The sequence below is a fragment of the Panthera tigris genome, chromosome B1 (assembly GCF_018350195.1).
Source record: "Panthera tigris isolate Pti1 chromosome B1, P.tigris_Pti1_mat1.1, whole genome shotgun sequence".
Classification (NCBI taxonomy): domain Eukaryota; kingdom Metazoa; phylum Chordata; class Mammalia; order Carnivora; family Felidae; genus Panthera; species Panthera tigris.
The window spans coordinates 197,363,050-197,375,405 of record NC_056663.1 but is presented as its reverse complement, the minus strand read 5'-3'; the positions used below and the strand labels follow the sequence as shown (position 1 = coordinate 197,375,405).

Below are 12,356 nucleotides of genomic sequence, written 5' to 3'. Positions count from 1 at the left end.
TATATCATGTAATTTCATCACCCTTATGACAAGCCCAGAGGGAGGTTCCTATCGTTTCCTTCCACAGATGAAGGTTAGAAGACCAGGTCAGGCGGCAGAGCTGGGGACGGGAGGGCAGCCCTGGTGCACCCAGCCCCTCCTGCTTAACGGGGGTGCCGTCAGTGTCTCCTTTTACAAGAAGACGGGGGTGTTCATTCTACGTCGTCTGTGTCTGGGCAAAATGGTTTTGCCTTTCCGGGGCACTGTGGGAACGCCTCTGATTCTGAATGCTTTGCATCTGACCCGGCACCTCACCGTTCAGGAGCTTTAAGGACAGCGAACTAAGACCAGTCCCAAGCCCCATCGTGGATGTCCTGTTTCTCTCCTGTAGAGTGAGCACGCTCTGTCTCCCTCGCAGGCTGCTGGCACCCAGCCCCGTGCTGGCGGGACACGGGTGCTCCTTCTGCACTTGTGTATTTCCTTTCCTTGGGAATGTTAGGACAGCAGAACCCGGGAGTGAAGAAGAGAGGAGGGGTGAGGAGAGAGCCAAGAAAGACCTAAACCGCTAAGAAGTCAGGCTGTCTCTGAGGTTGGGACCAATGGGGAGACAGACACCACCCAGAAGCGAGCAGACCTGGGTCTTATCCTTCTCTGTCTTGGGTTTCCCAGCTTCCCTGTGTGATGTGTGTCCCCGCTGCAGGCTGCCGGGAGGATGAATCAATACAGGGTGTCCAGGGGCACCCAGCACAGTGCCTGCAGAGAGGGATGGCCCCAGGTTCCAGAGTGCCCTGCAGCGCTGACCCCCACGAACAGGCTGGAGCTATGCAGGAAAGGCCACGGGTGCCCTACCTTTCTCGGCTCCGGCCTGGTCGTGCTTCTCAAAGAGCAGGTAGCGGGGGCTCTCGGGGAGAAAAGGCAGGGTCACCAGCTGGACCAAGGCAGGGACAGCGATCACTCCAAACAGGTATGGCCAGGTGCTCTCCTGAAGGGAGAAAGAGGAGGCCGATGAATGGCTGTGGCCTTCAGTCATCCGGCTGCGGGTGGGCCCCTGGGCCAAGCGGTGTCAGCTCTGTGCAGAAGACCCTCCAGCACCAGTGGGATCCCCACGAACAAAGGCTGAGAGAGGGAACGGACGCTGGTTTAGCACCAGCCCCACGGGTCTGGCATTGTCCACGCACGAGGTCGGTCCATTCTCAGAACCACCTGTGAGGTGGTGACCTGTGAGATTTAGGGGGACCAAGACCACTCAGGGATATCAGAGCTGACCAATGCCAGGACTCTGGGAGGGCATCATGGTGAGCCTGAACGGGCTCCACTCCTTCCTGGTCGTGTGGCCCCGGAAACCATGCCCGTGGCCCCTCGAAATCTCGGTCTCTTCACCTGTGGGACGGGGACAGCCACGGCCACCTTGCAGCTTGTCCCAAGAGTGCAATCGGATAGCACTTGGGCTGTGGGGCCTGGTGCACAGCAGGTGCACAGAAGAAACTGCTGTCTCCATTGATGCCAGTCCCCAGACGCCTCCCAGGCCGGAGAGACCCCACCCAGGCTGGTCCTGTCCCAGGACACACGGGGAAGGTAGTGGCTGGAGCTTCCCTGATTCCCGCGGGTGAGCGTGGTGGGGCTGGCGGGGATTCTTCCCGGTCCGGGGCCAGGGAAAGCAAGCAGGGCCCTACAGCCTGAGCTACACAAGGGGCATCTGGGCCACTGGGAGCAGCGCCAGTCGCCTTAACGCCGCTGAAGCGCAGCAGCGGCTGTTCCTAGATGATTAAGGCAGCTTCTTCCTGAGCCGCTTTGTTTTTCAACTCCAGTTTACCAAGGAAGCTCTCCCCATGCCTCTGCTGGAAGAGAATGCCAATGGGAGGCAGTTCTGATGGAGAGAAAGCAAAATGCTCAATGCCAAATTCTTGACATGCTTTATTTCCTTAGAAAGAGAAAGGAGACCAGCAAGGAGGCACGTTCACCTGAAGAGACTTTGCAAGATGGGCCAAGGGAGGCTCAGCCGGCTTCAGGTCAGGTCCTACTGGAAGCATGTCCCTGGGGTCCCGAGCACCCTTGGGGACAGAATCCCCTCTAGTGTTCTCCCAGGGCTGGCTCCCTACAGAGGCCCTTGAGGCCAGAGGCCCCGGTAAGTTCTCAGTCCCCAAATCACAAGAGGGTGCAGCAGGCGGGGACCCCTGGAGCACAGAGCAGGCCAAGTGGCTGGAGAAGGACTATGACCAGGTCCTGATCTTCAAGGGACCTTCGATCCTACCGCCCTCTCTGTGTAAAATAGCAATTTATGTTCACAAAACTCCTCTGATGTCACCACCGCCCTGAGGGAACCTCCAGGCCAATGTCAGCTCTGGGTTTGGTGAGAACTCGGGGTGAGAGACAAGACCGGGTTGGGGGTGGGGCAAAAGGCAGACTAGTGGTGATGGGGGGGAGGGGAGGACTGCCAGAGGGAGCTGGGATGGTCAGGGACTGCCCACAGGTATGGGCTTCCAATATTTTGGATTAGAAAAGAGCCACGGCCATGCAACTTTGTGAACACACTAAAAACCACTTTAAAAGGATGGATTTTACAGTAGGTGAGTTATATCTCAATTTTTTTGAAAGACCAAGGAACAAAGAAAAATGATGTACACATAAGTAGAATTTTGGCTATGCCTTTTTTGGTGTGAGTATGTTGTTGTTGATTCTGTTTTTCCTTCGAGTTTACCTGCTGTCTCAGTAACAGCAAACACAGAAAGCTTGTGGGGGGGGGGGCAGGTGCGGTGGGAAGACAGGGCAATTAACCCAATTAAGCTCCTATTAATGTGCCAGGCGTGGCGTGGGCTTGTCACACAATTGTCTCATTTCGCCTCCCAGCAGCCAGAGAGGCCAGAGCTGTTGCTGCACGTTCGAGATGTGAAGACAGAAAAGCCCACACGGAGGCCTGCCAGCCAGGAGGTGCAGAGAAGGAAGTAGCCAAGCCCTTCCCCTAGCATCTAAAGAGAGGCGACCTTCCAGGGTAAGATCCTTGGAGCTGCGGAAGGGCGGAAGGAGAGGAGCTGGAAGGGCAGATCTGGAGTAGGAATAGCACCTACGACTGTGCAGAGGCCTGATCCACCCGGATTCACTGGGAAACGAGAACCGCAGTGGGAATGTAGGGCCAGGGGATGCTAGAGACACGGGAGTACAGACACTGGAGGCTGGTCATGGGCGGTCTGCAGCCATTCCCTGGCACTTGGATGTGGCTCTGAGGACATCCAGGAGCTGTGCAAGGGTCTGCACACCCAAATGGGATGCACACCCTCCACTTCCTTGCGTCCACAGTCCGGCATTTCTGTCACGCTGTCAGTGAGTGCACGGAGTGGATTTCTAGTATTACTGACAAGCCAAGTCTCTGGTATAGCCTGGGATCCGTGATGTCGTAAATGGAAGGACGTGTAGAATCTTTCCTAAGGACATGGCTGCGCTCTGGTCTCTACCTCCAGAGAAAAGCAGGTATTACTGACCTCAGGGCGGGTGACCCCTAGCTTGGGATGCTAACAGTGTTTGCAGCGGGGAAGGAGAAGGGCAGGAATATTCAGAGTAGAGCTCGGGCGACATTTTACTCAGGGAGGGCCGAGCCTAGCCAACAGTGGAGTTCATGAACTCAGTGCCTACAAAATCCCAAATCCCATAGCCGTCTGACCTTGAATTCTGCCTCGATCCCCAGTTCTCTGTGGCCCTTGGCAACCTGACTGCTTATGCTTCAGTCTTCCTGTCTGTACAATGGGGATAACACTAATGCCTCTTCACAGGTTGTCAGGAGGGTTACGTGAGCTAATAGATTTATCAAGTGCCCAGCACAGGACCCTGTGCGCTGCAAGCATTCAACAGACAAGAGTGGTCTTTATCATGAACTGTGGTGAGAAGCACATTACGTAGATTATCTCCCTGAATTTCCACAATAGCCCTCTGAGGTACAGACCAGGATCACGCTCATGTTACAGAAATATTCACTGCAGCACAGAGAGGTTAAGTGGTTCATTGAAGCCACAATCCCATCACAGAGCCATGACTAAACAATAGGTCTTGGGCCCAAGAATCTAAGTTCTAATCCACGAAGCCTGACCACAGGTGCCTCAGTCACCGGCGGGGGGGGGGGGGGGGGGGCAGGGGGAGTGGGGGGAGCACGAGGCTTCCCGACCCAGGGGATCTGATCTTCTTCCATTGCTTCAGGCCAAAGAATCCTCAGTGGCCCTCCACGGTGCTCTTGGGCATTTGGTCCTACACAGAGCCAAGGACTCAGCATTTCACACCACACTTAGAGGGCAGAGACCGTGCCCAGTACAGAGTATCTACAGGAGAAACACATGAGTATGGGAAGTGGCTTTTGTACGCACTGGTCACCTTCACACAGACCCCCTTGGCAAGAGCAGAGGACAGCCTCTAACTTTCTTTGTTAGAAACTGTTCAAAACAGAAGGCATGTTTTAAATTTTTTAATGTTCATTTATTTATTTGGAGAGAGAGAAAGAGAGATCAAGCAGGGGAGGGGCAGAGAGAGAGGGAAAGAGAGAGAATCCCAAGCAGGCTCCATGCTGCCAGTGCAGAGCCCGATGCGGGGCTTGAACTCACAGACCATGAGATCATGACTTGAGCCGAAATCATGAGTGGGCCACTTAACCGACTGAGCCACCCAGGCACCCTGAGAAGGCGTGTTGTAAAGAATATGTATCACTCGCCTAGCACAGGACCACGAGGGGCTACGGAAAGTCAATCTCAGATGAGTCTTTGTAATGCTGGTTAGGGCCTCCTGCGTTCCATAGAGCACAAGGTCAGAGTTCTTACACCTGCTCATTTCACTCGGGAGGAGAGAAAAATGCATCATCTTGTTGGCCAGGGTGACTTTCAATTCCCTCTCAGGTAAAGTGAGTGGGTCACACAATAACCCAACGACCGTGTTCTTGAATCTGCAAGGTTTCCTTTGTAAAACAGACCTCCTGGTCACATTGCCCGTGAGCTGTTGATGACTTCAGGCCTTTCCATAAACAATATCCTCCCAGACTCTGATACGACTGCACAAAATGTTGAGTAGAGTTGGAACCAGTGACCTTACCCCAAGTCAAGTTCTTCTGAAGGACATCACTGTGTGCCCTCCATGTGCAGACGAGCAGGACAGGGACAGTGACACTGGCAGGCACACATGCCACCAATGAGACAGGCTCCCGGGGCCACAACTCAGTGCTTCTGGCAGCAAGAAGGGGAAGAAGGAAGCCTGTCCCACAAAGCCAGCCAGGGATGAAATGAAGTATTTTTCTATTTCATCATATTTAGCATCTGATGATGGTAACGGCTAAATGTTTATGGAGCGTTCCATGTGCCAAGCTCCACACTCGGTGCTCCACAAATACAACACGTGTTAAAGATACACAATTCATGATGCCGTCAAAGTACAACCTGGTTTTTATCTCCTACGTTTCTTTAAAGTTTAATTGGTGGGGGGGGGAGGGCGTGCCTGGGTGGCTCAGTTGGCTAAGCGTCTGACTTCAGCTCAGGTCATGATCTCACGGTTTGTGAGTTTCAGCCCCACATCGGGCTCTGTGCTGACAGCTCGGAGCCTGGAGCCTGCTTGGGATTCTGTGTCTCCCTCTCTCTCTTCCCCTCCCCCCACTCATGCTCTCTCTCTTAAAAATAAATAAACATTAAACATTTAAAAAAATAATAAAGTTTAATTGGCGAGGGGTGCTCTTCTCTGCCCCACCCCGGGGCCTCAACCTTAGGAGATAGTCTCGGGGTGACAGTTTCAAAATAACAATCAAAATCAACCTGAGTGAACGGCAGGTTTTCCGTCTCCTAGTCCAAGCCTGCTCTGGACTTGGAGCCACGGTGGAAAGAATTGGAGGAAAGGGGGTTGGGAGGGGGAGGCGGGGAGGGGGCTGCTTCTCATTTCCCTCCCTCTCCTTTCTTCCCTCTGCCACTTCCGGCCAGTGTGCTCTCCCTCCGGTCCATCCCTGGGACCACCCCTCCCCGTGGAGTTCCTCTGACCCAGGAGTTTGCATCTCCTCTGCAGCCAGGAGGAATCCAGGGTCAAGGCTACGGTGCGCTGTCGTGAAAGCTGCACCAGTACTGGTACTGAAATCCAGCCCGCGCTGGTCTCCAAGCTAAGGGCCCACGGAGCAGGCTTACTAATTACGCCTCTCATTTTCTGTATTACTGATGCTTTGGCATCTTGGGTCCTTACTGATCCTGTAGGTTTCCCCTTCCCGTCATAGTAAACAACTTGCCTGACAGCATGTCTTTCCCTTGCAAACCAACCAGAGCCCACGCCCCCAGTGACTTCCTTTATCCAACTGTCACACATAAGCTCATGTTCTTCCCACCCTAAGTTACCGGAAGGTCAGATACCAGACACCCAGACAGCCCCTGCGGCCCAGAGCTGGCCTGAGATCATTCAAACCATGCAGTCCTAAACTTGTTCCAGCTGCCTACCCTGCCCTGCCCATTCCTTGATGCAGAAACCACAACAAAGCTCAGGCCTTGTTCTCCCCTCCCTCCTGCTTCCTGATGGACCCCGGTGCCCGCCCTGTGTGGCCCTGCATGGGGTGGCACCAGAATGGTGAATAACAAACTCTTCTTCCAAAAGCAGCGGCCACATGTCTGTCACCTCAGCATAGCCGATAAAAGCCAATCCCAGGTACGTTTTGGGGGCAGCGGGGCCACCCCTCCCCCAGACACACGCAGGTTCTTGCTGCAGGCGACCGCACACTTCGCTCTGAGCCCCCGGCCCTTCCAGGCCACCTCTCCTGGTTCTCCTCCAGCTTCCTTGAGCACCTGGGGACGTGAGCCCAGCCTTTTTTCTATCTCCAGGACTTCCCCTAGGACGATGGGTCTTAAACTTAGCTGTGCATTGGAATCCCCTGGAGAGATTTAAAAACTGCTCATGCCCATTGTCTCCCACACTTGGAGATTTGAGGCTGGCTGGTCTGGGAGTGTGGCCTGGGTGCCAGGCCATCTCCAGATGGCCCCAGGGGCAGTGAGAGCCACTGGCCTTGGGTCTCCCCTCTATCCACTGGCAGTGGATGGCGGTGCAGGACCCAGAACTGAGGGGCTCATTCTCCAACGGCCAGGAGTGTGGTTGGCTGTTGACCTTGGAGGATGCTTTTTCCACCGAGGCTGCCCACCCCTCCCCAGAAGCAACCTGCATGCAGGGGCTGGCTGATGTGGGGATGCATAGGCCTGCCTGTCCTCCTCTGTCTGGAAATGGAACAATCGAGGGGCCCTCCAGGTCCAGAGCCAGGCCTGGATCCCTGTATGACTGAGGGCAGCTCACCTTCCCCGTCTGCTGAGTTTGACTCCCTCACTCTCTGGCAGGGGTTGAGCTGAACACACTTCCCCATCAGCTTCCTGCCCACCAACGTCCATCTCAGGGTCTCTTTGCCAGGACACCCAACCCAATCCCACCTGTGGACCCAATGCCTCCAAAGGTCCACGTCCAGCCCTCGTCTCTGCCTGGGGCTCCGCTCATGGCCAGTCGCCTGGGGGCAGCGCCACTGATAACTCTTGGTTCCACGTCCGAGCACAGGGGCTGTCACCTCCCGGCCCACCCAGGCCTACCCCTGGATCCCCACCTGTCCAGGAACCCAATTCAGGAACCTAGTCTCTCCACGCCTGCCGTTGACCCTCAGCTGCCATCTGACTGGCTGCCTGCCCTATGTCCCCGTTGGCTGTTTCTCAACCTTCCTCAAATGCATTCTGCGCCTTCCTCCTTGCTAGGACTGGCCTTGGGGCACATTCTTCCCCCGGTTCGCCTGGATTCCTGCAGCAGAATCTCAACTGTGCCCAAACCCTCCGCATTCCGTTCCATCCCTCACAGCCTCAGTGATCCTTCTGGAAAGTGGATGTGGTGTTCTAAGTTACTTCTCTAAGACCATCCAGTGGCTTCCCTCTGCCCTGAGGGTCAAGCCCAAATCTCTTAGCTGGGAATCCCAAACCCTGTCTAATAAGAACCCTGCTATGACGCCAGCCTTGCCTTGGGCTGGACAGAGGTCCATGCGCCTCGGCTCTGCTCCTGCAGATCGGTGAGCCTCCCTGATTCTAAGAGCTGATGCCACGCCCTTGAATGTGCTGTTCCCTTTCCCGGGAATGCCTCCACCTTACTGTCTACCCTTCCAAGTTTAGCATTCCCACCCATAGATAACATCTCTACCAGGTACAGAATCCCATGAGAGCATTTGTTAACTCATGTAGCAATGGATTTCTTTCCGGGTGTTTCTCTCTGACTAGACCAGCTCCTCGGGCCCTTCCCCTGCCGTGTTCTTTCATGTTTCGGCCCAGTGCCTGGGCATGGCAGGTGTCCAGTTAAAGCTTGCTGACTGAGCGCTGGGTAGGGTGAATGGTGCAGGTCAGTGATGGTGCTGCGAGAGACGGAGACGGTGAAATAACACACATCTCTGCTTAGCTATCATTATTATTTTAAACTTATTTATTTATTTTGAGAGAGAGAGAGAGATTGAAAGAGAGAGAGATTTTGATTGAGAGATTGAGAACATGTGCGAGCAGGGAGGCGCAGAGAGAGGGGGACAGAGAATCTAAAGCGGGCTCTGCGCTCTCACTGCAGAGGCTCAAACGCACGAACTGTGAGACGATGACCTGAGCTAAAATCAAGAGTTGGACACTTCACCGACTGAGCCACTGAGGTGCCCCGTTTATGTTTTTTAATGCTCCAACTTCTCAAATGGCATCCTATTAAAGGGCTGAAATACCATAAGTAATATTCCCCTTTGAGGTACTATTATAATTTCCAGACTATAAAGGGGAAAACTGAGGCCCAGAAAGGTCAGGCAATTCATGCACAGTCCACATGAGAAATTGAGGGGTGCAGGCGAATGAGAGCCTGGCTCTTCTGATTCCTGCATGGGGCTCCTTACGTGACATTATTCCCAGCAGGACGCAGTTCTCAGAGCAAAGCGATATACCACATCACCTTCCCTCATGGAGGCTTCTAGGTGAATAGAGAATTTATATGCAGATCATATTAGCTACGACCAGTCCTGCTTCCCCCGGAGAGTTCTACACGGAAGTCATCAGAGATCACTCAAGCTGAACTCCAATGGCTCCTACTATTACCAAAACATCATGAGGACCCCGTCAAGGCAAGACGCCAGAGAAAGCATCAGCCATCCCATAAGGAGAAACAGTGCAGAAACTGGTGCTCACCTTCAGAAGGGATGCTGACTGAGACCTGCGAATGCCCCTTGCTTGTCGAGCTGGGTTTCACAAGGGAATCAGCATCAGTCAACAAACGTGCATGGAATCCTTTGACCACGCCATCCCCATAGCCACCTTTCAGAGAGGGAGGGACCCTGCTGGCCGCAGCTTTGCAGAGCCCTGGGGCGGGGAGCCTGTGCCCAGCTGTGTCTACACCGCCTTGAGACAGGTTTGTCTATTACCATCTCCACTCTAGTCCGTGCGGAAATCAATACCACCTGGCCCTGCAGAGCACAATCCAGCCATTAAAACGGTTCAATTCACTGTGGCAAACGTATGTTCTAGAAATCACTATTTTTTGTATGTATTCAGGTTCTGATTCTATGTCAACAGAACAATAATGGGGATCTTAAGAACATGGGCTTCGCGAGTCCCCTTGCATTTTCCTGTGTGAGAAATAATGCTGAAATTATCTTCCAAGGACACACTTACCCTACTCTCAGCAAGCTGCTGTGAGTTCCAGGTGTGAGGGAAGGACTTGAGCAGTGACCCATAGCGGCTTTTCGAGCCATGCTAGAGCCCCGCCCCTTTTCCTACAACATTTTTCTGCTTTTCAAAGGGTTCAGTTGTCCTCTGCCTTGTGTAGTTCTCAAGCAATCTAATTGGAAAGTAAGGTCAGAAGCTATGATTCTGACCAAGCATTTTACCGATAAGGATACTGAGGTGATCCTGTAGCAAAATCTTCCATAAAATCAAGATGGTCCCTTCTCCATTTTAGACAGAGAAATCCTTGCAGTTTTTAAAGGTTGTTGACCCGCAGAGGACCTTCCCGGGCCAACCCTCAGTAAGAGACAGGCACCAAGCACGTTGGAATTTGCTGGGTGCTTCATACACAGTAACTTCATCTTCCCAATACCCTTGCCTTCATCCGCATTTTACCGTTGAGGACACTGAGGCATGGAGAAGTTAGGTGATGCAACCACAGTCACACATCTTATAAATGGCTGAGCTGGGACTGACCCCAGGCAGCGTGGTACCCAGCATGGTTCTCTTAACCCCTACACTTTTCTCGTGGACAGACAGGGCACTCCTTTGCTGAGGCAGACCGCATCCCTGACTTTACATTTATAGAGACTGTCCTTCTCTTTCCCCGGGGAATTAGGTCACCGCCATTCTTTTCTAAATAAAACTCCCTGGACTTGAAGCCCATTATTAAGCCCTTCGTCAGGCTTCCGTGGTTCCAGCTGAGTCATTCTGGTTTCTGAGTTTCATTGTTCAGATCCATTCACACCATGGCTTTGTCTATTACCACCTCCACATCCCTCACCATGGGTCATCTGCCATCAGATAGTATCCTCCAAATACAACTCAAGAAAGGAAGATGAATGGGGTTTGTTCTAAGGCTTTAAACTAAAAGGCAGCTGATAGAATGGGAGAAGATATTTGCAAATGACACACGGGATAAAGGGTTAGTATCCAAAATCTCTAAAGAGCTTATCAAACTCAATACCCAAAAAGCAAATAATTCAGTGAAGAAATGGGCAGAAGACATGAATAGATACTCTTCCAAAGAAGACATCCAGAGGGCCAACAGACATGTGAAAAGATGCTCAACATCACTCATCATCAGGGAAATACAAATCACAACCACAATGAGATACCACCTCACAGCTGTCAGAATAGCTAAAATTAACTATTCAGGAAACAACAGATGTTGGCAAGAATGTGGAGAAAGGGGAGCCCTTTTGCACTGCTGGTGGGAATGCAAACTGGTGCAGCCGCTCTGGAAAACAGTGTGGAGGTTCCTCAAAAAGTTAAAAATAGAGCTACCCTATGACCCAGCAATTGCACTACTTGGTATTTATCCAAAGGATAAAACTGCTGATTCGAAGGGGCACATGTACACCAATGTTTATAGCAGCACTATCAACAACAGCCAAAGTGTGGAAAGAGTCCAAATGTCCATCAACTGATGAATGGATAAAGAAGATGTGGTTTATATATACAATGGAATACTACTCAGAGATCAAAAAGAACAAAACCTTGCCATTTGCAATGATGTGGATGGAGCTAGAGTGTATTATGTTAAGCGAAATAAGTCAGTCAAAGACAAATACCGTATGATTCCACTCATATGTGGAATTTAAGAAACAAAACAGGTGAACGTAGGGGAAAGAAAAAAAAGAAACCATGAGAGACTCTTAACTATAGAGAACTAACTGAGGAATGATGGAGGGAGGAGGGTAGGGAATAGGCTAAATGGGTGATGGGCATTAAGGGGGGCACCTGCTGGGATGAGCACTGGGTGTTACATGTAAGTGATGAGTCACTAAATTCTACTCCTGAAATCAGTATTACACTATATGTTAAGTAACTAGAATTTAAATAAAAATTTGAAACAACAAATAATAAAAGCATAAGGACATTGATGTGAATTGCACTTTCCTACTGATGACCTCCATTTGGGGCATATGTACAGTTGAGGCATGATTTTTAGCAGTCAGAGACCAGCCCCAGTTATCAAGAGGTCTGTGACCTTGGATGTCAGTCTCTGCCTTTCACAGCTCCATTCGGCTTTGGGGTTAGACCCAAATTCAAATTCAGGTTCTTTTACTTGCAAGCTATGGGGCTTTGAGCAAATGACTTATTCTCTCTGGAATCACAGTTGTCTCAGCCAGAAAATGAGAGTGGTAATGAAAACTTAACTTCGTAGCATTGCTATAAGGGTGATAGAGGTGATATCCTGAGTGTGGGCCTGGTACATATTTGGGAGCTAACAGATGTTGGTTATCTTTTCCCTTGGCTGTGGGAATGAATCCCCTGAGCCAGTCAGTATAGGTTACCCATCCTAATCAAACAATAGGCTGAGGTTAGATCTGCTGCCCCAAGAGTATGATTTGGTGTCTGGGCTGAGTGTATGGAACTCATGTCTCAGACCCAAGCAGGAAGTCTAGGAGTTGAGGCCCAGCAAAGCTGCTCTCAGAGGCCCCCATCTAATTTATTGGTCACTGCTCCTCCTTCTTCCCCCCCTTGGGGCCTCTGTCCAGCCATCTGGCACCTCTGCCCTGGACACAGACAGCCTGGTGGCCCTTTGCTGAGCCCACTGAGAAGGAGAATGGCGCCCCTCCACCTAAAGGGTGCCGTCTCCTTATCTGTGAGACACTAGGCTGCACTGCACCAGGCTACACACTCCCATCCCCTGTGCCCCTGAGTGCCCTTGAC

At 52.0% G+C, this 12,356-nt stretch overlaps 1 protein-coding gene across 4 annotated transcripts in view; it reads right to left on the bottom strand.

Moving 5' to 3' along the window:
- The window catches only part of SLC2A9 (solute carrier family 2 member 9), a 257,130-nt gene that overhangs the window by 117,584 nt on the left and 127,190 nt on the right, over positions 1 to 12,356 (bottom strand). For all 4 annotated transcript variants that reach the window (XM_042984934.1, XM_015534686.2, XM_007075764.3 and 1 more), the window contains one exon: positions 829 to 961. In XM_042984934.1, the coding sequence (XP_042840868.1) occupies positions 829 to 961 (133 nt within the window). The remainder of the gene's footprint in view (positions 1 to 828; positions 962 to 12,356) is intronic.